This window comes from Gopherus evgoodei, chromosome 1 (genome assembly GCF_007399415.2).
Source record: "Gopherus evgoodei ecotype Sinaloan lineage chromosome 1, rGopEvg1_v1.p, whole genome shotgun sequence".
In the NCBI taxonomy this organism is placed as follows: Eukaryota; Metazoa; Chordata; order Testudines; family Testudinidae; genus Gopherus; species Gopherus evgoodei.
The window spans coordinates 296,115,907-296,139,402 of record NC_044322.1 but is presented as its reverse complement, the minus strand read 5'-3'; the positions used below and the strand labels follow the sequence as shown (position 1 = coordinate 296,139,402).

Genomic DNA, 23,496 nt, shown 5'->3' with positions numbered 1-23,496 from the left:
CCATAATTAGAAGGAAAAAATAGCTGTAAATATCATATCAATATACCGTATATTACTGGATACTACAATATACAGGTAAGTTGTAAATTCTAGGGGCCTGTTTCTCATTTACAGTAAGGTCCCTTTACACCATGGTAGGCATTAGTGAAATTGAGAACAGGCTTTATATAGCTAGGCATTTAGATAGACAACATGAAATTTATAGCAACAGTCAATTAAGTTGTTCTAATAAAGTCTTTAGATACTGAATGAATGTCTTAATTGTGGCATCATTATTGCTTTGATAGGACAGGATGATTTAAATCTTTAAATATATATTATAGGCTAACATTGACTCTTCATCATAATTGCAGACAGCAAACTCCATGAAAGTACATCTTAAAATCACTTAACAGAATTAGAATTGTTCAAACCACACACTAATGGAATCATAATCTTCAAACAAAATTATTTGTATATTGACTATGAAATCCAGAAACCCCAAGGGAGGCATTAAATGTACATGACAGTTTACTTTTGCAGGGAGATTTAGCTGAGAGTCCGATTTACAAAATAATGTACATTCAATGATTAGCCATTCATCTAGCTGTTACAAAGGTGAAATAATTTTTTTTAAAGTTCTCTTATTTTAGTGTATGAAACAAGTGAATTTATCAAAGCCTGTTTTGAAAGAATAAATGTAGGAATTCCCCTTCAAGAGAGGTTTTCCACTGTAGAAATACACTGTAGCTCCAAGCTGTATACATTTCCATCCTGGATTTCACTGGGCATAAGGAAGAGAGGAAACAAACAGAGAAAGGAGGAGTCCTACCTCACATCCACAGCCCATCCTCTTGCAGCAGCACCTCCTTGGGATGAGGAAATGCTGCTGCCCAGGTGGCTGAGTCTCCTTTCTGTGGGGAAGGGGAAAGATCCATGTACAGAATTTCTCTTAAGGACACAACCAGGCCCTACATTGTTAATGAAATGTATTAAAGTACTCACATTTCATTATGAAAAAGTTACAGATGTTTATTCAAGTTATCTTCTAAACCAGAAATGTCACTCACTGCTCATTAGGTACACTCCAAAGTCAATGGCAAAAAATATTAAATCCTCTAAGTGACATTCTTAGCCATTCTTTGCCACATTCAGCCACGCTGGTGAAGTCAGCGAAGGGCCAAATCTAGCCGAGATAGACAAACCTTTATTAGTGCGCATTGACAAAGATGGCAAGGACTAGAGAGCGATTATATGGTTACATTCTCTGGCTTTCAGGTTTCCCAACCTGGAACCATAAGAGGTGTCGTATTGTTAGGGAAATGCATCAGTTACATCGTATTCCTTTCTCTTCTTTCAGTTCTTTGGCTTTCTTTCCCTTAAGGTAGGAAGCTGAATGTTTATTCTTTCAAACGAAGTAATCAAAGCTATTGCCATAAGAAAGGTTTTAATATATGATTTCTATGTATCTAGTTTGTCTTTAAGTTCAAGTTCAGCACCAAAATGCAGAGAATATGACCTTTAAGGAATGTAAATCTTTTAGTTTACAATTGTTCTCTCCATCCCAATAAACAGTTAAAGGCTCCTCTGTATGTTACTTCAAAACCATTCATTCAGATGGCTAATTCTTCCTAATAAGAGCCTAAATGCAGAAACTTTTAGCAGCATCAATAAAATGTATTTGTTTAAATCTTATATATATATAAAATCTTCATTTGGGAAGAAATTTGCAAAAAAGGAAAACTACTCAGAAAAGCTAGTCTACTGAACTTACTTTAGAATGTCAATTGCAGCTTCATCAATATTTGTGACACGAAGGGTAAGTATTGGGTTCTGTTTAATGCTTTCTGGAAGGCTAAGATTGCAACTCAGAAAAGTCAGGTTAGCACCCTGTAGGTAATAACAAATGAACGATTTACAAGCAAGTTGTATATTCTATAAAATATACTATACAAGAAATTCATGAAGAACTAGAATTTTTAAAATTTAAAATAGAAAAAAGTGCTATTTTAGGATTCAATTTGACTATGGCACAAATTTCTAGTTCAGTATTGTAATTTAAAAACACAAAACATCAGATTTTGAAAGTTAGAGAATCAGTAATTCAAATTCTATGCTAGTAGCTGTACTTATATGGAATGAACATAAATTCCCCTCAGAATTTACACATCTGCCACATACGTAATGAGATCTAAACCACAACTTTGTTCTCCTTGGTCACCAGGGCCCTCTTCCCTTTCACAGTTACTCACTTTTGTAACAATATATGTTTACAAACCCCTTCACAGCTGCAGCTTTGTGCCCTCTGCTGGAAAAAAGTAGAACATGCAGCCTGTTTTGAGATTACTACTGGCATCTCTAGTATTTGGCTGGGTGCTTTTATAAAGCACATGGTCCAGACTAGAGCTGGGAGGGAAAGGGTTTTCCCATTCTGTAGAAATCTAAGATTTCAATGCATTTACTGTTTCACAATACAAAAAACAAAAACTTTTCAAAATTGTTGCAAAAAAATGAGAGCATCCACCCCAGAACAGTAGCCCAATGGTTAGGTCACTCATTTGGGATATGTGAAAACCTGGTTCAGGTCCCTGCTCTGCCTGATTTGGAGCAGGGACCTAAACCTAAGTCACCCATATCACAGCTGAGTGCCCTAACTATTGGGCTATGGGCTATTCTGTGGGTCAATCTCCCTCAACATTCCATCCTAATCTGAGAAATCAGTTTCAAATAAACTTTTGTTGAAACTGACATGTTTCCACAAAAAGTTTTTATTTTGACAAACTGGCATATTCCAACGAAAAATGAGTTAGTCAAAAACTCCCGACCATCTCTAGCCCAGACTCTTTAAGACTTAGGGCTTCAACCAAAGAAGCTGAAGTTAATGGAAAGACTTTCACTGACTACAGCGTTCTTTGGATCAGTCCCTTGAATGCTAGATTAATGTCCTTGCTTCAGCCCAGAATTCAAACAACCCAAGTGGCAATTCCAAATCATCAGCAGAGTTGATATATTTTCAAATAGAAAAATACTTACAACATAAAAGTCACTAAGATCATATTGTTGTCCTTTTCTTTGTCCACGCTGATGACTATAAACTCCTTTCTGAATGAAAGGTAAGGCATTTGTTCTGTGAGATGATTTAAAATAAGTTTAAATAAATAAAAACTTGAAAGTAAGTTCTTCTGGATATAATCTGGAGAATTTTTTCTCAATTTTTAACAGTTATTTATCCTACCTATTTTTTCCAAATTGTCGATATTCATATACAGTAAGAGATCTGTCATACATAAAAAAGAATCCAATCAGCTCTCTGCAAGCATCACGCCCATTCCTACAACAGTAATTGAAAAGCAGTATTAGAGTTTTGTAATCTATTTCAACATAATCTATTTCAAACTGAAATGGGATGAGGATATCACTATTTTGAAATATGCATCTTTAGTAGCCGTTCAATGGCAAATGCCCTACAATATTATTATAATCATTATTTTAAGAATATTACTGGTTTTGATTGCTTTAGTTTAATTTGAAATATTGTTCAGTGTAGCTTGTGGATCCAGTCACATATCTAAATTAAATTTTAGGCTATTTCTCCAAAACGCTTTCCATAATCCACATTCAGAAAGAGTTTTCGCAACTCAACCAACAGATTTCATGTATTAGGACCAGCTATGTTCATCATGATCTCTGAAGCTAATGGGCTGAATGCTCAGCTGCACACCCAGAAAGCACTGGCTGTAGCAAAAGACATCAGAAAGGAATCCTTTATACAACCCTGATTCTTGAGTCAAATGAGACTCAGGGCTGTTCTAAACTATGTCAGCATATAATAGCCACTTAAGAAAATTAAAATTATACATATGCCTGTACAATAGAACCCTGCATGGGACTATTTTTAATCTCGTTCTCACCCGGTCCTGCTATTATGGCAGCGGGTCTTATGAGATCCCAGTCTCACTGCAAGGCTCTACACTAGTTCCACGCAGGGCTCTAATGTACATATTATAAGTACATACTTCTAAATAGATGTGTAATGTACTGCAATTATTCCAACATGCAAAAGAAAATAATTAATTACTCACAGATTTAAAAAGGAGTTCTATGACATTTATGATTACCTTGATATAATTCTGCCATCAAAGCGTAACTTATTAGAAAGCACATTTTCAGTTAATGCTGATCTGGTCCTTATTCTGTTAAAATAATTCATGACATTTATCAACAGATATATTCCAAATATGTAAAATTTTGCATTAAATATCAACCATTTCTAGAACTACCAATAAACCTAGATTGTGGTAACCTAGTTGATCCAGGTTACCCTTCACAGTGGAGTCATAAAGCAGATGAAAGAGCTAGAATGCAGGGAGAGCAAGTCTAGATATCTTTGGGGTCGATGTTATTGTCATGGGTGCTCCATTCACTGCAGGTCTAGTGCCTCCTCCTGGTCACTCTGGTGATTAGCTCTGGAAGACAATACCTCAGTCCACGGTTTGCACGCTGTCACCCTGACCCTGGTCTGCAGCTCCTCTCGCTCCAGGACTCACACCATCTCCTTTGCGACTCAGCTCTCCAGCTAGATCACTCAGCATTCCCCATTGGGATACAGTCCATCAGTAGTCCTAAGCAGTCTTCTCCAGCCCCCCATAGCAAGTCTCTCTGCTCCCCAGGGTATGCCTCTCTCTGCTCCCAGTAGTATGCCTCTACTTTAGTAAAATTGATGTAGAGAAATTGAAACTGATGCCATGCACTCGGCAGCTGGTAGAGGAACCCAGGTCTGCCCTCTTCTCTGGGTTTCGGTCCAGGGACCCTCAGCTCAGCAGTTCTGGGCTTCCTCTCTCTGGCCTCACTGCTCCTGGACTGCTTCCAACACTGTGGTTCCCCTTCTTTCTCTGGGCATACCAGCTCAAAAGCTTCCTCCTTCTTCCCAGAAAGTGACTGCTGCCTGCCTTCCTGAAGCCTTTCCCAGCAGTCCCCCAAGCATTCCTCCCTCTTCCCAGGAACTGACTGTCCTTTCTCAGCAGCCATCTGTAGCCCCCTACCCGGCTTTATAGGCCCCGTCTGTTCCTGCACAGGTGGGCCTGCTTGCAATCACTTAGTTCTCTGCACCCTGGCTCCTCCTCCAGGTGCAGCCTGGGAAGTTAATTGGCCACCTTCACCCCGGCCAGACCTATGCGGAGTGGACATTCCATCACTGTTACTTAGATGTGCTAAGAAAAGTTACGAATCTGTTGACTCTTTTTCTTCATTTTCCTTGGCTCTCTCGAGGAAAACCAATGCTGGAAAAGCATTACTCAGAAAAATAGTTCCTTAAGAACTTAACAAACCTTCTACTTTATCTCAACACTGAAGTGGCATTCAATAGTGGAGCCTAATGTGGACTTACACTGCTGGATTTCAGGATATGCAAGTGTAAGACTGAAGAGCCACTGGGGAATGGCTTAACACTCAACCTCTAAGGCAGAGAGGGTGTTTTAATCAGTCCTTACCATTGAACTGCTCTTCAGTATGGAAATCATTCTGCTGCTAGTTCCTGACTCAGAACAACTCCAGGATCTCTCTCTATATCTAGGTACTTATGTGGTTCTCAACACCATAGTAGCAGAATGTCCAGTCAACATCAGTTTCAATTTCTCTACATCAATTTTACTAAAGTAGAGGCATACCCCCTGGGGAGCAAAGAGACTTCCTATGGGGGGCTGGAGCAAAACCTTAAAATTGCTCCCCAGAGTCACAGCTTACATTTTTTTAAAAAGAAAGTAAGTCTTTTACAATTATATTTGAGTACTTGAATACAACTGATGCAGAGATATCTGCCTACATTTGCAGAGAGCTTGAAACAATAGCTCTGCAATGTGGATTTCAATTCAATTTCAATTGGTGTTAACTCAGATAGCAGTGACAATATTTTAAATGTCAACTATTTCACTACTCATCAAAACATGTAAGAACAGATAGGAACTATTATATTAAGATGTACATCAGCATTTCATGAAGTACTGAAGTGTGTTGGGTGTAGGGGAGAGGGGACACACAAAGATGTGTAAGTTAAGAGACGCAAGGGATTGTTAAAAGCCTGCACAGTTGCCTGGGGAGAATGAGAGGACAGCTGTCCAGCTTTTAAAGGCTTTGGAAACTCTGATCTAGAACATCGCTTCTGGGGAATAATACTCACATAAGTTTAAGATGTTTTTTTCATATTCTACATGTCCTTTTGGTAAATCTTTACACTCAAAGAATCATCAGGAAAACATCATTCCCTGAGCCAGAAAAGGCACATTTATCTGTGACAGCCATAGTGCCACTGCAGGAAGGCATGGCTTGAAGCCATTGGATTCAGCCATAGTAATGCATAAAATACATGAAAAGGCATGAGGAAGGCTTAAAATCAAAAACAACTGAAGAGACCAAAATAAATAAATCTGTCAAAGTGTAGCAATAACTAATACTAAATATCATACCTCCAAGACAGCATATATAAGCAAAAATCCCAACCTTTCCAAGAAGTGGGGCTGATGGGGCTAGCAAAGGTCACCATTAAGCTCCTGCTTACTTCCTACAGCAGTCAGAAGTAAATGAACAGTTGGGGCTGTGCACCCTTTGAAAGACGAGAACATATGTAAGATGGGGGGAGGGATAGCTCAGTGGTTTGAGCATTGTCCTGCTAAACCCAGAGTTGTGAGTTCAATCCTTAAGGGAGCCATTTAGGGATCTGGGGCAAAAATCTGTCTGGGGATTGGTCCTGCTTTGAGCAGGGGGTTGGACTAGATTACTTCCTGAGGTCCCTTCCAACCCTGATATTCTATGAAACACAGCCACTGCTATCTAAAAAGTTTCCACCTGGTTTATCCCAGGCATATAAAACACCCACAATGAAGATTATACTCAAAGAACTCCCTGATCTTGTTTTCTGCACCTCTAAAACTGGATGGAACAAACTTACTACACTTGGCAAAAGAAAAAGAAAAAAAAAGGGAAAGAAAGCGAGAAAGACCAAGCACAAAAAGTTTCAGCCTGAAAGGAATAGGTTTTGCTAAAGTTACAACTGGTTGAAATTAGGGCTATATGCCTGTGTCATGGTTGCACCCCCACTCTGAACCTTAGCGTCCAAAAGATGGGGTACCAGCATGAATTCCTCTAAGCTTAATTACCAGCTTAAATCTTGTAGCGCTACCACCAACCAGGACTTGCAGTGCCTGGTACACTCTGGTCCCTCCAAAACCTTCCCAGGGGACCCCAAGACCCAGACCCCCTGGATCTTAAAACAAGGAGGAACTGACTATCCCTCCCCCCCTTTTCCCCCTCTTAGACTTTCCCACCCTGGGTCGTCTGGAGAGGCTTCACCAACTCACTGGTGAAACAAGATCCAAATTCCTTGAACCTTAACACAAGGAAAAATAAACGCTTCCCCCACCGTGTCCTCTCCGAGGCTTTCCCTCCCTGGGCTATCCTGGAGAGACAGACAGATTAAAGCTCCGTGAATCTAAAACAATGGGAAATTCGCAGTCCCCCCCACCTCCTTTCTCCCCCACCACTCACTGGTGAGTTTAGACTCAATTCCCTTGAGCCTTAACAAGGGGAAAAAAATCAATCAGGTTTTTTAAAAGAAAAGCTTTTAATAAAAAAGAAAGAAAAGGTAAAAATTGTCTCTGTAAAATCAAGATGGAAAATGTTACTGGGTCTTTCAGCTTATAGACACCAGGGAGAATCCTCCCCCCAGCACAAATACAAGTTGCAACAGAGATACAATCCTTCCAGCAAAATACACATTTGCAAATAAAGAAAAACAAACAAAAAAGACTAAACCACCTTTCTAACTGGTACTTACTAAATTGAACAGAAGATTGGAGAGTCTGTATACCTGTCTGGTCCCTCTTAGATCCCTGAGAGAACAGAGAACAACAAAAGCAGCACAAAACAAAGACTTCCCTCTACTGACATTTGAAAGTATCTTGTCTCCTGATTGATCCTCTGGTCAGGTGTTAGCCAGGTTTACTGGACTTGTTAACCCTTTACTATCTGTTTATGACAGCCTGTGGCTCAAAAAACTCCAAACCACCACTACAAAAGAAAAAACTTACTTTGTTTCATGTAATGTTCTTTTTCTAAAGCGCAATGGTGCTGTCTCAAGACCTGCAAAGGTCCAATCCCTCTGGTAAGTACCAATATTTGTACTTTGCTCTGGGTCACTTATTACAGCCCTGACCGAAGACAAAAAAAAACAACAAAGCAGCATTACTCTATGGCAAAAGTTTTCAAACTAGGGGGCACCCCTCCCCATGAGTGTGTGTGCAGAATGTATTCTGGGGGCCATGAGAAGCTTGGGAGGGGTGGGAGCTACTGAGCACATTTTACCCACAGCAATTAATAATTAGCAAAGCTGATTCCTCCAGACATATCAGGTCCTCAGATGGTGCTGTGCATTTGACTCTAGATGGTTCTGTGCATTTTGACGGATTTCTAAGCTTGCATAGCATTATACAAAGTTGTTGCTATCTACACATTAATCTGTTTGCTATGATACGGTGTGCACATTTAATTGTAAGCATCAACCACAATCACAGTTTTGCTTTTGCTCTTATTATAGTGGATCATTGGCTCTGTTTGACTAAATACCTTACTGTTTTTAATGTTTAGTGAGAGTTACATGTTGATTATTTTTTATCAGTATATGTGCTTGTGTGGTGGTGGAGGCATAAACTACTATAGACACTAAGAAGTGGAGTGCACTCAAATAAGTTTGAGAACCATTGCTCTATGGTAAATATAAACTTGTAGATAATTTTTGTTCTAACTCTTGTAAATGCTAAGGTAATATAATCATACTTCACAGGCTGGCATTAAATGTGCATACCTAAGGTACATTAAGGAAAATAAGCCTGATAATCAGTTACTTCAAGCCAGGACCAGCTCCAGGGTTTTTGCCACTGCCTAAGCAAAAAAAAATTTTTTTAAAAAGAGTGCTGCCCCTTGAAAAGTGCTGCCCCCTTGGAACGATGGTGGCCCTGCTTCAAGCACAAAGAAATGCAAGAATGGTCCGTTAGTGCACATTATTTAAAAGTATGTGTGATGAAACACAATAAGAAAAAAATTAAAATGTATTTTGCAATCAGAAGAAGCACAAAGTTCTTTTCATTCCCTCTGTCCCCTGCAAAGGCTCCTTCACTTTCCTGTGGTTCTTTCCAGAGACAGTCAATGTTGTTACCTATACTGCTTAGTGAGGGTCACCAAACAAAAATCACAAGATCCTTCCTCCCTCAAGGCACTGAAATGCTGTCTACAGTGCTTCAAAGACCTGCCAACCCCTGGGTGTTAACTGCCTAGTTGTGTGACATTGTCCAACTCTCTCTGAGCCAACTCTGTAAAACTGGAACAATATTGTCTTACTTCAAAGGAGTGTTGTGCTGATTAATTCATTACTGTTTTAAAAAATTGAGTTTCTCAGAAGAAAGGCACTAAAGAAGTATAATGTATTACAAAAGGCACCAATATATTTTGCAAAAAAGCATGCAGATTAGCTCTCAAGAGTGTGCTACTGTAAATCACTTAAAATTCGGGTGCAAGTGTTAATACATTTTTAATTCTTCTGAGAGATACTTAGATCATACTTACGGCATTTAAAATTAGACGGTTGATCATTTTCATCACAGAAGTTTTACCAAAAAAATTAAAGAATTTAAAGAATGTTTACAAATTTAAAATAAAATAATAATAATACTTCCTTCACAAGGGAGGGCACACTTTCAAATAGTTGATTCTTCTACAGTGTTAACTTGTAATTATACTTGGTATATTCTCTTACCTAGATAACTGATCCACCATCACTTGCTCTACTACAGTTTGCTTTCTCCTCTCTGCAGCTACATCCTCCTGAAATGAAAAACCCATTAAGTGTCTATGAGATACAATAAATACTTCAGAAAATGATCTTCCGAAGATGCAGTTAAGCAATATGGAGTTTTCAAATGTGTCATTTCACTCTCTTACCTTATCTTTTTTTTAAATCAAGAAGATTATACAATGAATGAGGTTCAGTTAAATTAGAGCCACATAATGCATTCTGATATAGTTAAACTGTTTACATATGCACTAGCTCTGTGTAACTGTATTATCTACATATAAAAGAGGAATCTAACATTTATGCTGAGGGCCAGATTTCTTTATATTTGCTCTCACATTACTTTAAGTAAGTGTATTATTTAAGTGGGACAAAGCATAAGAGAAACTTCCCTCCCCATTCAATGTACCATAGGAATCGGTGCAGATACAAATTATGATTTGAAGCAATGAAGATTTACCTCTACCAATTTAATGTTGTCTTGTGAAAGATTCTTTTATGATTTATTGTCCACTCTCAATTATTTATTTGAAAGCAGGTCAGCTATGTGCCAGAATATTCTCCTCCTCGGATATATGACAATTGGAAGTGTCTTATAGGAGTCACCCTATTCTTTGGAGAGATTATTCCAACTATTCTTCCTTGCTGACAGTGCGTTTTATTCTCTGGCATAACCCTATCATTTAATATATATCAGATTTCTGAACTTCTCTACTGCATTTAGGTTTGCCCTTATTTCCATGACATTTATATAGTTGGTTTTCATGGGAAGACAAAGCCATTGTTCAGTGTTTCTTATGTAAACTCCTTATCCAATTTGCATACCTGTGATTAGTTATCTATCTCTATCTTTTATCCTCACACACAACTATTTCAAATTTGATGACAATATATATCTCCAGATCAGTGGCACCGCTATGGGTACCCACATGGCCCCACAACATGCCAACATTTTTATGGCTGACCTGGAACAACGCTTCCTCAGCTCTCATCCACTCACGCCCCTTCTCTACCTATGCTACATTGATGACATTTTCATCATCTGGACCCACGGGAAGGAGACTCTGGAAAAATTCCACCATGATTTCAACAGCTTCCACCCCACCATCAACCTCAGCCTAGACCAATCTATACAAGAGGTACACTTCCTAGACACCAAGGTGCAAATAAATGATGGTCACGTTAACACCAACCTATACCAAAAACCTACCAACCACTATGCCTACCTTCATGCCTCCAGCTTCCATCCCGGACACACCACATGATCCATTGTCTACAGCCAAGCACTGAGGTACAACCGCATCTGCTCTAACCCCTCAGACAGAGACCAACACCTACAAAATCTCCACCAAGCATTCTCAAAACTACAATACCCTCACGAGGAAATAAGGAAACAGATCAACAGAGCCAGACGTGTACCCAGAAGCCTCCTACTGCAAGACAAACCCAAGAAAGAAACCAACAGGACTCCACTGGCCATCACATACAGTCCCCAGCTAAAACCCCTCCAACGCATCATCAGGGATCTACAATCCATCCTGGACAATTATCCCACACTTTCACAGGCCTTGGGTGGCAGTCCTCGCTCACAGACAACCTGCCAAGCTGAAGCATATTCTGACTAGTAACTGCACACCGCACCATAGTACCTCTAGCTCAGGAACCAAGCCATACAACAAACCTCGATGCCAACTCTGCCCATACATCTACACCAGCGACACCATCACAGGACCTAACCAGATCAGCCACACCATCACCGGTTCATTCACCTGCACGTCCACCAATGTAATTAATATACACCATCGTATGCCAGCAATGCCCCTCTGCTATGTACATCGGCCAAACTGGATAGCCTCTACAGAAAAGGATAAACGGACACAAATCAGATATTAGGAATGGCAATACACAAAAACCTGTAGGAGAACACTTCAACCTCCCTGGCCACACGATAGCAGATCTTAAGGTGGCCATCCTGCAGAAAAAAACTTCAGGATCAGACTTCAAAGAGAAACTGCTGAGCTTCAGTTCATCTGCAAATTTGACACCATCAGCTCAGGATTAAACAAAGACTGTGAATGGCTTGCCAACTACAAAACCAGTTTCTCCTCCCTTGGTTTTCACACCTCAGCTGCTAGAAGAGAGCCTCATCTTCCCTGATTGAACTAACCTCGTTATCTCTAGACTGCTTCTTGCTTGCGTATATTTACCTGCCCCTGGAAATTTCCACTACACGCATTCGACGAAGTGGATATTCACCCACGAAAGCTCATGCTCCAAAACGTCTGTTAGTCTATAAGGTGCCACAGGACTCTTTGCTACTATCTCTATCTTTGATCGGCTGTGGCTCCCTCTATCTTAGTGCAACTCTATTTCACTAATGTGCTAAATACAGAGACAATCTGTGATTGAGAGAAGATTTCCTGGGTAGGCATTTTACACGTGCAAGCCAAATTCTATATAGACCAAGCCCTACTATAGTTGAAGAGGATGAAAAACTGGTTGCCAATCAAACACCAGATAATTTTAAAGGATAATCACTAACTTTACAACTTAACCCTATAACAATTTTGGTAAGGGGTATAATTCACAAGTCTCCCAGTAAGTCAGTTTTGCTCTCTGCATAGACCATTGTTCATCACCTTTGTAGACCTAACCAAAGCATTTGACACAGTCAGCAGAGCCGGTCTATTTGCTTTACTAAAAAAGATAGGATGCCTACCAACCCTGTTAAATCTTATACGTTCATTCCACAACAACATGAAAACAACTGTCCAGTCTGGTGGGTCCACTTCGGACAGCTTTGAGATGAAAAACAGAGTGAAGCAAGGATGTGTTCTTGCCTCTACACTCTTTGGAATCTTTTTCTCAGTACTCTTGAATTGTGCGTTTAAGGATATGAAAGATGGAGTGTATCTCCACACAGGATCAGATGGGAAACTCTTCATTCTGTTCCAACTTAAGTCAAAGACCAAAGTCAAAAAGGTGCTAACCAGGGAATGTCTATTCACTGATGATGCTGCCCTCATAGCCCATAATGAAGATCTACTACAAGAACTCAAGGATGGCCTTTCAAGTGCTTTTCAGGTATTTGCACTCACCACCAAGAAAATAGTTGTATTAGAACAGAGGGTTCCACAAGATCCTTCAATTACCTTAAATGCAAACCAGTTAGAAGTAGTCCAAAAATTCAGCTATTTAGGCTCTACAGTGACCACCAACCTCTCACTGGATGAAGAAAAGACGGTTATTCACCTTTGTAACTGTTGTTCTTCGAGATGTGTTGCTCATATCCATTCCAGTTAGGTGTGCGCGCCGCGCGTGCATGTTTGTTGGAAGATTTTTACCCTAGCAACTCTGGTGGGTTGGCAGGTCGTCCCCTGGAGTGGTGCCGCCATGGCGCCTGATATATACCCCTGCCGACCCGTCCGCTCCTCAGTTCCTTCTTGCCAGCTACTCTGACAGCGGGGAAGGAGGGCAGGTGTGGAATGGATATGAGCAACTGTCATAAACAGATAAGAAAAGTTAATAGCACAGAAGTACTTTATATCTCTTTGACTGTAAAGGGTTAACAAGAACAGTGAGCCTGGCTGTCACCTGACCAGAGGACCAATCAGAGGACAGGATACTTTCAAATCTTGAGGGAGGGAAGTTTTTGTGCTGTGCTGTTAGTTTTGGTTGTTGCTCACTCTGGGGGCTCAGAGGGATCAGACGTGCAACCAGGTTTCTCTCCAATCTCTCAGATACAGGCTCTTATAAGTTCAGACTAGTGAGTACTAGGTAGATAAAGCGAGTTAGGCTATGGTTGTTTTCTTTATTTGCAAATGTGTATTTGGTTGGAAGAAGTTCAAATGTGTATTTGGCTGGAAGGAGTTCAAATTGGTATTTTGCTGAAAAGATTTTAATTGGTACTTGTATACTTAGGCTGGGAGTGTGTTCCCAGTGTCTATAGCTGAAAGACCCTGTACCTATTCCATTTTTTTTTTAATTTACAAAGATAATTAAAGAAAGAAAAAACAGTAAAAATTAAAAGCTTTTCTTGTTTAAGAACCTAATTGTTTTTTTATTCTGGTGAGACCCCAGGGGACTGGGTCTGGATTCACCAGGGAATTGGTGGGGAGAAAGGAGGGAAGAGGGAGAGAGAGGATGATTTCTCTCTGTGCCAGGATTACTTTCTCTCAGGAAGAGTCTGGGAGGGGGAAAGAGAAGGAGGGAGGAAGGTGAATTGTCCTCTCTGTTTTGTGATTCAAGGAGCTTGAATCACACAGTGATCTTCCAGGGTAACCCAGGGAGGGGAAGCCTGGGAGAGGCAACAGTGAGGGAAAGGGTTTTCTTTCCTTATGTTAAGATCCAGAGGGTCTGGGTCTTGGGGGTCCCCGGGAAAGGTTTTGGGGGGACCAGAGTGTACCAGGCACTGGAATTCCTGGTTGGTGGCAGCACTACAGGTTCTAAGCTGGTAATTGAGCTTAGAGGAATTCATGCTGGTACCCAATCTTTTGGACGCTAAGGTTCAGAGTGGGGAATTATACCATGACAGCAACCCATCTCGAAGAACAACAGTTACAAAGGTGAGTAACCGTCTTTTCTTCTTCGAGTGATTGCTCATATCCATTCCAGTTAGGTGATTCCCAAGCCTTACCTAGGCGATGGGGTCTGAGAGAGATGTCGCAGAGTGTAACACGGCCGAGCCAAAGGCTGTGTCATCCCTAGATTGCTGGACCAGGGTGTAATGGGAAGCGAAGGTGTGGACAGAAGACCAGGTTGCTGCCCGGCATATTTCCTGAACGGGCACGTGAGCCAGAAAAGCAGCCAATGAGGCCTGAGTCCTGGTGGAGTGCGCAGTCACGTGACCCGGGGGGGGCGTGCGCCAACTCATAACAGGCGCGGATGCAGGACGTTACCCACGAAGAAATCCTCTTGGAGGAGACGGGTAACCCTTTGACATGTTCCGCCACCGCAACAAAGAGTTGAGGGTTTTTGCGGAATGGCTTAGTCCTTTCTATGTAAAAGGCGAGCGCTCTCTGGACGTCCAGTGAGTGTAGCTGCTGCTCCCTGCGAGACGAATGGGGTTTTGGGAGGAAGACAGGTAGGAAGATCTCCTGATTAAGATGGAAACCCGATACCACCTTGGGAAGGAAGGCTGGGTGCGGTCTCAGCTGTACCTTGTCTCTATGGAACACGGCATACGGGGGATCTGCCATGAGGGCTCGAAGCTCCGAGACCCTTCTCGCTGACGTGATGGCCACCAGGAAAGCGGTTTTCCATGAGAGGTATAGAAGGGAATAAGTCGCTAAAGGTTCAAATGGAGGAGACATGAGCCGGATCAGAACCAGGTTAAGGTCCCAGGTGGGAGCAAGGCAGCGAATCTAGGGGTAGAGACGCTCCAAGCCCTTAAGGAATCTAGTCACCATGGGGTGAGAGAACACCGAGTGGCCGTCTCCAACTGGGTGAAAGGTGGAGACGGCTGCTCAGGTGAACCCGGAGAGATGAAATCGCCAGGCCCTGTTGCTTGAGAGACCATATGTAGTCTAAGATCTGAGCAATGGAGACCTCGGTGGGAACGAAACTCTGTTCCGCACACCAGCAGGTGAAGCATTTCCATTTGGTCAAATACGTCGCTCTGGTGGAAGGCTTCCTGCTGCCCAGAAGCAACTGCTGCACTGGGGTAGAGCAACGGAGCTCAGACCGGGTCAGCCACTAAGGAGCCACGCCGTGAGGTGGAGCGATTGGAGGTCTGGGTGACGGAGCCTGCCGTGGTTCTGAGTGATCAGTTCCACATGAAGGGGCAGCGAGACAGGGTCAGCTATGGAAAGGTCCAGCAGCATGCAGTACCAGTGCTGCCGAGGCCACGCTGGAGCTATCATGATCAAGCGGGCCCTGTCCCTGCGCACCTTCAACAGGACCTTGTGGACGAGCGGAAACGGTGGAAAGGCATATAGCAGGTGCGTCGTCCACAGAACAAGGAAGGCATGCGCCACCAAACCCGGTGAGAGGCCTTGGAAGGAGCAGAACATCTGGCATTTCCTGTTCCCGTGGGATGCGAAGAGGTCCATTTGGGGAAACCTCCACCTCCGGAAGAGCAAAAGAGCCACATCCGGGCGAAGGGACCATTCGTGGGACAGGAAGGACCTGAGATGATCCGCCAGCGTGTTCCGCACCCCCGGGAGAAAGGACGCGATGAGGTGAATGGAATGGGCTATACAAAAGTCCCAAAGTCGTAAGGTCTCTTGACACATGGGGGAGGATCTCGTGCCGCCCTGCTTGTTTATATAATACATGGTCGTCATGTTGTCGGTGAGCAGGGAGACACAACGGCCCTGTAGATGGTGACAGAACGCTTGACAAGCAAGGCGGACCACTCTCAACTCCCAGACGTTGATGTGGAGGGCTAGTTCATGAGGTGACCACAGGCCTTGTGTTTGCAGGAGCCTGAGGTGAGCCCCCCAACCCAGGGAGGAGGTGTCTGTTGTCAGTGACATCGAGGGTTGGGGTGGATGGAACGGGAGCCCCGCACACACCACGGAAGGGTCCAGCCACCACTGAAGGGAGTCCAAGACACGTTGCGGAATTGTGACAATCATGTCGATTGGGACTCTGGCCGGAAGGTATTGGGCGTTGAGCCAGGACTGGAGGAGTCTTAGGCGGAGCCTTGCATAGTTCGTTACGAACGTAAGGGCCGCCATGTGGCCCAGGAGGGTAAGGCAGGTGCGCACCGAGGTTAGGGCACTGTTTGCAGTCTCCATATGATGGCTGCCAAAGTTTGGAACCTCGAGGGAGGCAGAGAGGCTGTGGCAAGGGTGGAGTCCAGGGTGGCGCCAATAAACTCTATCCGCTGTGTGGGGATTAGCGTTGATTTCTCCACAGTGATCAGTAGGCCTAGGCTTATGAACAGGCTTGTGACCATGCGGATGTGCCTGAGGACTTGCGCCTCGGAAGTCCCCCAGATAAGCCAGTCGTCCAGGTAGGGAATACGTGAATACGACTGCGGCGAAGGTGGGCGACGACTACAGGCATACACTTGATGAACACCCTTGGGGCTGCAGATAGGTCGAACGGGAGGACCGCGAATTGGAAATGTTGCTGGTTGACCACAAACCGGAGGAACCTCCTGTGGGGTGGGAAGATGGCCATATGGAAGTAGGCATCTTGCATGTCGAGGGCAGCGTACCAGTCTCCAGGAATGTGATAATGGTCCCCAGGGATACCATACAGAACTTCAACTTTAGTAGGTATCTGTTGAGTTCCCTCAGATCGAGAATAGGTCTGAGACCTCCCTTGGCCTTGGGGATTAGAAAGTATCGGGAATAAAACCCCTTGCCCCGCTTGAACTCGGGAACCTCCTCTATGGTTCCTTTGGCGAGGAGCGCTTGTACTTCCTGTAGGAGGAGTTGCTCGTGAGAGGGGTCCCTGAAGAGGGGGGTGGGAGGGAGGAGTTAAAGCAAATTGCAGGTGGTATCCAGATTCTACCGTGCGTAAGACCCAGCGGTCCGATGTTAGCTGGGACCACACAGGGAGGAAAAGGGAAAGACGGTTGGAAAAAGGAAGCGATGGATCCATAAACGAAACTGGTACAACGCCCTCGGGCGCACCTTCAAAAGGAAGGTTTGGGCCCTGAAGAAGGCTTGGAGGGGTTCTGGTTTTGGCCCCCTTGGTTGCCGGATTGTCTGCGGCGACCATTCCTGCTTCGCCGCCTGATGAAGTCCTGCCTCTGCCGGGGCTGGGGGAAGGGCCGGCGTTGCTGCTGCAGCCGGAAGGGTCTGCGCTGGGTTACAGGTGTATGCATCCCCAAGGAGCGCATAATGACCCTATTGTCTTTTAGGCTTTGTAGCCTAGGGTCAGTCTTGTCGGAGAACAGGCCTTGGCCCTCGAATGGGAGGTCTTGGATGGTATGTTGGAGTTCTGGGGAAAGGCCGGAGACCTGCAACCAGGAGATACGGCGCATAGTAATGCCAGATGCCAGAGTACGCGCGGCTGAGTCCGCAGCATCTAGGGCATCCTGCAGGGAAGTTCTCGCAACCTTCTTGCCCTCATCCAGGATCGCGGAGAACTCCTGACGCGCGTCCTGAGGGAGCAGCTCTTTAAATTTGTCCGCTGTGGCCCAGGTGTTATAATTGTAGCGGCTAAGGAGGGCCTGCTGATTAGAGATGCGGAGCTGGAGGGCCCCGGCAGAGTAGACCTTGCGGCCGAGTAAGTCCATGCGTCTCGCCTCCTTGGACTTTGGGGCTGGGGCCTGCTGACCATGTCTCTCCCTCTCGTTCACAGACTGGATGACGAGGGAACAAGAGGAAGGGTGAACATACAAGTATTCATACCCCTTTGAGGGGACCATATATTTACGTTCCACCCCTCGTGTAGCAGGGGGGACAGAAGCCGGAGACTGCCAGATGGTAGTGGCGTTGGCTTGGATGGTTTTAATAAACGGGAGGGCCACCCGAGTGGGGGCATCCGCTGACAATATGTCCACCACTGGATCTTGTATCTCCGAGACCTCCTCGGCCTGCAGGTTCATGTTCTGTGCGACACGCCTGAGGAGGTCTTTGTGCGCCCTAAGGTCAAGTGGAGGCGGGCTGGTAGATGATGTCCCAGCGACAGCCTCATCCGGAGATGAAGATGAGGAGGGACTCGGGAGGAGTGGGTCTACGGAGGGCTCTGCCTGGAGGACTGCGTCTGACTCCTCAGGGGATTCCGGGTCTTGAGGTTGGGACAACCTTTCCTCCGCGGAAGGAGGAGGAGGACGGGAAATCAGAGACCCTGTGCTCTGAAACATTGGAGCGTGGGGGCCCCGGCTGAAGGCCTTGGGCTTGATGGTACGCCCAAGGTGTCCAGAACCCCCACTGCTGCGGACCATACTCTTGGGGCTGGGGTTTGTGGAACAACGTGGCCAGGACATCTGTGTCTGGGGCATATAGGTTATCCGCCTGGGAGGACACAGACGGTTGGTGAGATGGCCGGAAGGGGCCGATCGAGGTTGGTACGGGCCCCTTGCCCCCATTGGTGGAGAACTTCTCGGTGCCGGAGACCGGTACTGGGAATCATAACGGTGCCGAGACCGCGATCAGGACCTGCCACCAGCTCGGTGCCGGGAGGTCAACCAGGATCGGGAACGTCGACGTCGCGAGCAGCTGCGGGAGTCTCGGTGCCGGTAGTGATGGCTAGAACCAGAACGGTGCCGAGAATACTGGGAGGTGGATCTGCGCCGTGAGTATGACCGGTACCGCGTGGTGAGCGGTGCCGGGACTGCGAGCGGCACCTCGACCGAGATCTTCCACGGGACCTGGAGCGGTGCCGGGACCTAGGTGGAGATCGGTGCTGGCTCGTCGACTCCCGGGACGGAGGTCTCAAGGCTGCCGATTTGCCTCTACATTGAAGAACCCGCACCGGCATTGCCAGGGTTTGAGGCAGAGCAGACTCGGTCATCGTGATCAGGTCCCTGGCCAACGAGAATGTCTCTGGCGTAGATGGGATCGTCAGCTCTACCACGCGTCTCCCCAGGGAGCTTACCAAGACCGGACTTGACAGACCTCTCGGGCCCGGAGTCGACGGTATTACTGGCGTCGAGGCCGAGGCAGGAATCGGTGCCGGGCGGTCCGCATGAGTCTGCGTTGCAGGAGTGGAAGCCGCTGATGTTCGTCTGTTGGGACCCGGCGCCGGGGAAGGCCGGTGCCGAGGCGTCTTCGCGGTGTCGGCGCGGTCCGGTGCCGGCGCGGTGTCGGCACTCGGTGCCGAAGAAGGAGGGTTGAGAGCTGCCTCCATGAGGAGAGTCTTCAACTGATGGTCTCTCTCCTTCTTGGTCCGCGGCTTGAAAGCCTTATAAATGCGGCACTTCTCGGATTTGTGCGATTCCCCAAGGCACTTTAGGCAGGTGTCGTGGGGATCGCTCGTGGGCATCAGCTTTTTGCAGGCCGAGCACGGCTTGAATCCCAGCGACCCGGGCATGAGCCCAGGCACCGGGTGCGGGGAAGGGTTAGGGCCCGAACCCGCTAAACTATATACACGAAAGCTAATTGACAACTAAGAACTAACTATAAACAACAATGAACAAGGAGAAGCTAGGTACGTGGAGGACAGCTATGCCGCGCTCCACAGTTCCAACGACCGACATGGCGGTAAGAAGGAACTGAGGAGCGGATGGGTCGGCAGGGGTATATATCAGGTGCCATGGCGGCGCCACTCCAAGGAGCGGCCTGCCGACCCACTGGAGTTGCTAGGGTAAAAATCTTCCGACGAACGAGCACGCACGGCGCGCACACCTAACTGGAATGGATATGAGCAATCACTCGAAGAAGAACTAAATGTTCGCATTGGAAAGTCTGCCACCATCTTTAGCAGACTGACTAAAAGAGCATGGAATAACTCAAAGCTTACCATCAAGGCCAAAATGCTAGTGTACCAAAATGCTTGCATCCTCAGCAATCTCATGGTATGTTGGGGAAACATGGACAACTTATGCTCATCAGGAGAAAAATTTAAACAGTTTCAACCTACGTTGTTTACACCACGTATTCAACACCAAATGGCAAGATACAGTCACCAAGGCAGAGGTTCTTCAAAGGGAAAATTTACCAAGTGTGACATCCCTGCTCAAGCAAAGATGACTGCACCAGCTGGGCCATCTGAGTAGGTTGGAAGATGGACAGATACCCAAGGACATGTTATACGGGGAGCTATCAGAGGGAACTAGAACAACAGGATGTCCCAAGCTTCACTATAAAGACACATGCAAGCAAGATATGAAGGAATTTGGAATTAATCCTGACCAATGGGAAATATTAGCAAGTGATCGTAACAAGAGGTACCATCATCTCCCAGAGGAAGAAGCATGTGGAATGGTGAGCCTTGGTTTTGTAGGATGTTGTTGTTTTCTTAGACGTATCTGTTTATGTTAAAGAAGACAAGGTCAAAAAATGCACATTGCACTTGGAGTGGAGTGGAAGCTGGTGAGGGTTGTGATTGTCCTTGGTTTCTGGGGAAGTTATTTCCAGAGTCTGTGACAACCTCCAGAGAAGGTCTTGTCTCCAACACAGATGAGCTTTACTCTTACTGTTGAGAGTTCCATTGTGTCAGAGGAGCAAAGTTGTTGACCAGAAGCTTTAAAACAATTGTTTAGGAATCCTGGTCCCAGGCTATGTAGAGCTTTAAAGATAAGAACCAAGACTTTGAACTTGGTTCAAAATTCTATGGAAAGTCAGTGTAGAGAGCGTAGGACAGGCGCAATGTGCTCAAACTAGCCTGTGTTGCTGAGGAGAAATGCTGCAATGGTTTGTACTTGTTGGCATTTCCTAAGTGCTGACGGTTTCATGCCAGGCATATTGCATTGCTGTAGACCAGCTGAGAGGTAATGGAGGCATGAATAACTGAGGTCAGGTCTTCACCCATCTGGATGGGACACAGTCTCACAGCCATTGTGATGTGAGAGCTCAGATCGGCAAGGAATCAAAGAGTACTCCTAGACTACAGACTAAACTGACCAATTGTGAATGCAAACCTTCAATCAAAGAAGACTGCATCATGCTTGCTATCTCCTCAATACAAATACAAAATACTCCTCAAAATACAACAACTTACCTCTAAACTATTTTTGATACTGAAAAATAATGAACAGAAGGCAATTACAGAAAAACTTCCCTTTAAAAGTATGTATTAATAATAGTTACACTCAAAGGAAATGGTAACATATATTATATATTTAAGAATCTTTTTAAGGCATTTTTTAAAAATAAATATGCACAACTGACAATAGGTCTGATCTTTTCAGAAAAGAAAAAAAATGTATGAATAAGAACTCAAATTATATATATTACATATTAAATCTCTCTCAAAGCACTAAGGATATGACAAACCAACTCTAAATTGAAATTCTAAGTTAAGGACGCCTTGGCAGCTTTCACTTTTTATGCCTATGTATTTTTGTATACGAGATATCCAAGTTCAACAACTATTTCAAGACCTTCTAATAGAATATTCTATGTGCTATGGTCCTTAATCACAACAGAGTGAGTTCAATACATCAGATCATCCATAAATCAAACCTTTTTGTTTTGTTTTATTGATGTAGTTCAGCAAAAGGTCATGTCCTGAAGGCTGCTGAGCATTGCTGAAATAATCCTAAACTCAGTGTTTAGAGTTCTTGTGCTTTTTCTGCACAGTTCTGACACAGTATCACAGAAGAAATAGAAGAGACCTATTAGGTCACCCAGTTAATTTCCCTGTCAATGCTATATCATGTATGATTTAACCAATATAAATATATTATGTAAAAATACACACATATATACAAACATCTATCAATGAGGTTTTCTATATGTTTTACAGCATATCAAAATTTATACCTACGAGCCTTGATATGTAGGGATATTTATATAACAATTTAATACTATCCAGGAAACTTACAGCTTCTAACTTCCTTATGCTGTGCTGCATTGTGTAGGGCTTGCTTGTATAGCATTGCTGCAAGAGGGCTTTCTCATCAAGAGCCGTAAGATCATGATCAGTCCTGTCTTCAAGCTGTGGCTCCTACAAAGAAATATACTGTATTCTACTTACAACATCATGGACAATTAGTTTTAGCAAACAAAAATATTTTTCTTTGGTTTAGACCAGGGATTCTCAAACTTCACTGCACCGCGACTCCCTTCTGGCAACAAAAATTACTACACAACCCCAGCAAGGCTAATGCCTCCCCTGGGACCCGATTAAAATGGTGTCGTGACCCACTTTGGGGTGCTGACCCACAGTTTGAGAACCGCTGGTTTATACTTCTCTTAGACATTTCCCGCAGTTTTACAGAAGTTAACAGTGCTCTTAAGAGGAGATGGATATACAGGATAAATGTAATATATTTAGAAATGAAGGGGAGAAATACAGACTTTTTTTAAGAAGAATTCCCCAAAAGCTGAGGTTTTTTTTAATTAATTATGCTGAATGCAAAGATCACATTTTCATAAAACAATTACTTAGGTTCTTAGGGACTGATTTTAAAAAAATCTGATTGTGTATTCTATAAATTCTAGAGGTCATCTAGTCCATCCCCCTGCACTGAGATAGGACCAAGTATGCTTAGACCATCCCTGACAGGTGTTGACTAACCTGTTCTTAAAACCTCCAACCATGGAGATTCCACAACCTTCTTAAGTAACCTAATCTAGTGTTCAATTATCCTTACAGTTAGAAAGGATTTTTTCTAATATCTAACCTGAATCTCACTTGCTACAAACTAAGCCAATTACTTCTTGCCCTACCCTTGTTGGACACGGAGAACAATTGATCAACACCCTCTTTACATATTGGATTACTGTTATCATGCTCCCCCTAAGCCTTCTCTTCTTTGAACTAAAAATCTCCAACTCTTTCAGCCTTTTCTCATAGATTATGTTTTCCAAACCTCTTATCAGTTTTGTTGCTCTCTTCTGGACTCTCTCCAGCTTGTTCACATTTTTCTTGACATGTGGTGCCCCAAACTAGGCACAGTACTCCAGCTCAAGTGTTACCTTCCATATCTTATATAAAACCCTCTTGTTAATGTATCCCACAACATTTGCCTTTTTTGTATAGTATTACACTAACTCTACTCAGTTTGTGATCCACTATAACCCTTAAATTCTTTTCTGAGTACTACTGACTCACCAGCTATTTTACATATTGATTTTCACTGAATCATAGTGTCAAGGTCTTTTTCCCACTTT

The 23,496-nt window shown here is 44.1% G+C and overlaps 1 protein-coding gene across 4 annotated transcripts in view; it reads right to left on the bottom strand.

Moving 5' to 3' along the window:
- Positions 1–23,496, bottom strand: part of CAPS2 (calcyphosine 2) — a 69,351-nt gene that overhangs the window by 30,597 nt on the left and 15,258 nt on the right. For 3 of the 4 annotated variants that reach the window (XM_030548707.1, XM_030548706.1, XM_030548708.1), the window contains exons 8-14: positions 22,205–22,327; positions 9,782–9,849; positions 8,061–8,180; positions 4,098–4,172; positions 3,215–3,310; positions 3,013–3,106; positions 1,754–1,869 (exon numbers count right to left, since the gene is read on the bottom strand). In XM_030548707.1, the coding sequence (XP_030404567.1) occupies positions 1,754–1,869; positions 3,013–3,106; positions 3,215–3,310; positions 4,098–4,172; positions 8,061–8,180; positions 9,782–9,849; positions 22,205–22,327 (692 nt within the window). The remainder of the gene's footprint in view (positions 1–1,753; positions 1,870–3,012; positions 3,107–3,214; positions 3,311–4,097; positions 4,173–8,060; positions 8,181–9,781; positions 9,850–22,204; positions 22,328–23,496) is intronic. The other variant, XM_030548709.1, reaches the window with a different exon arrangement.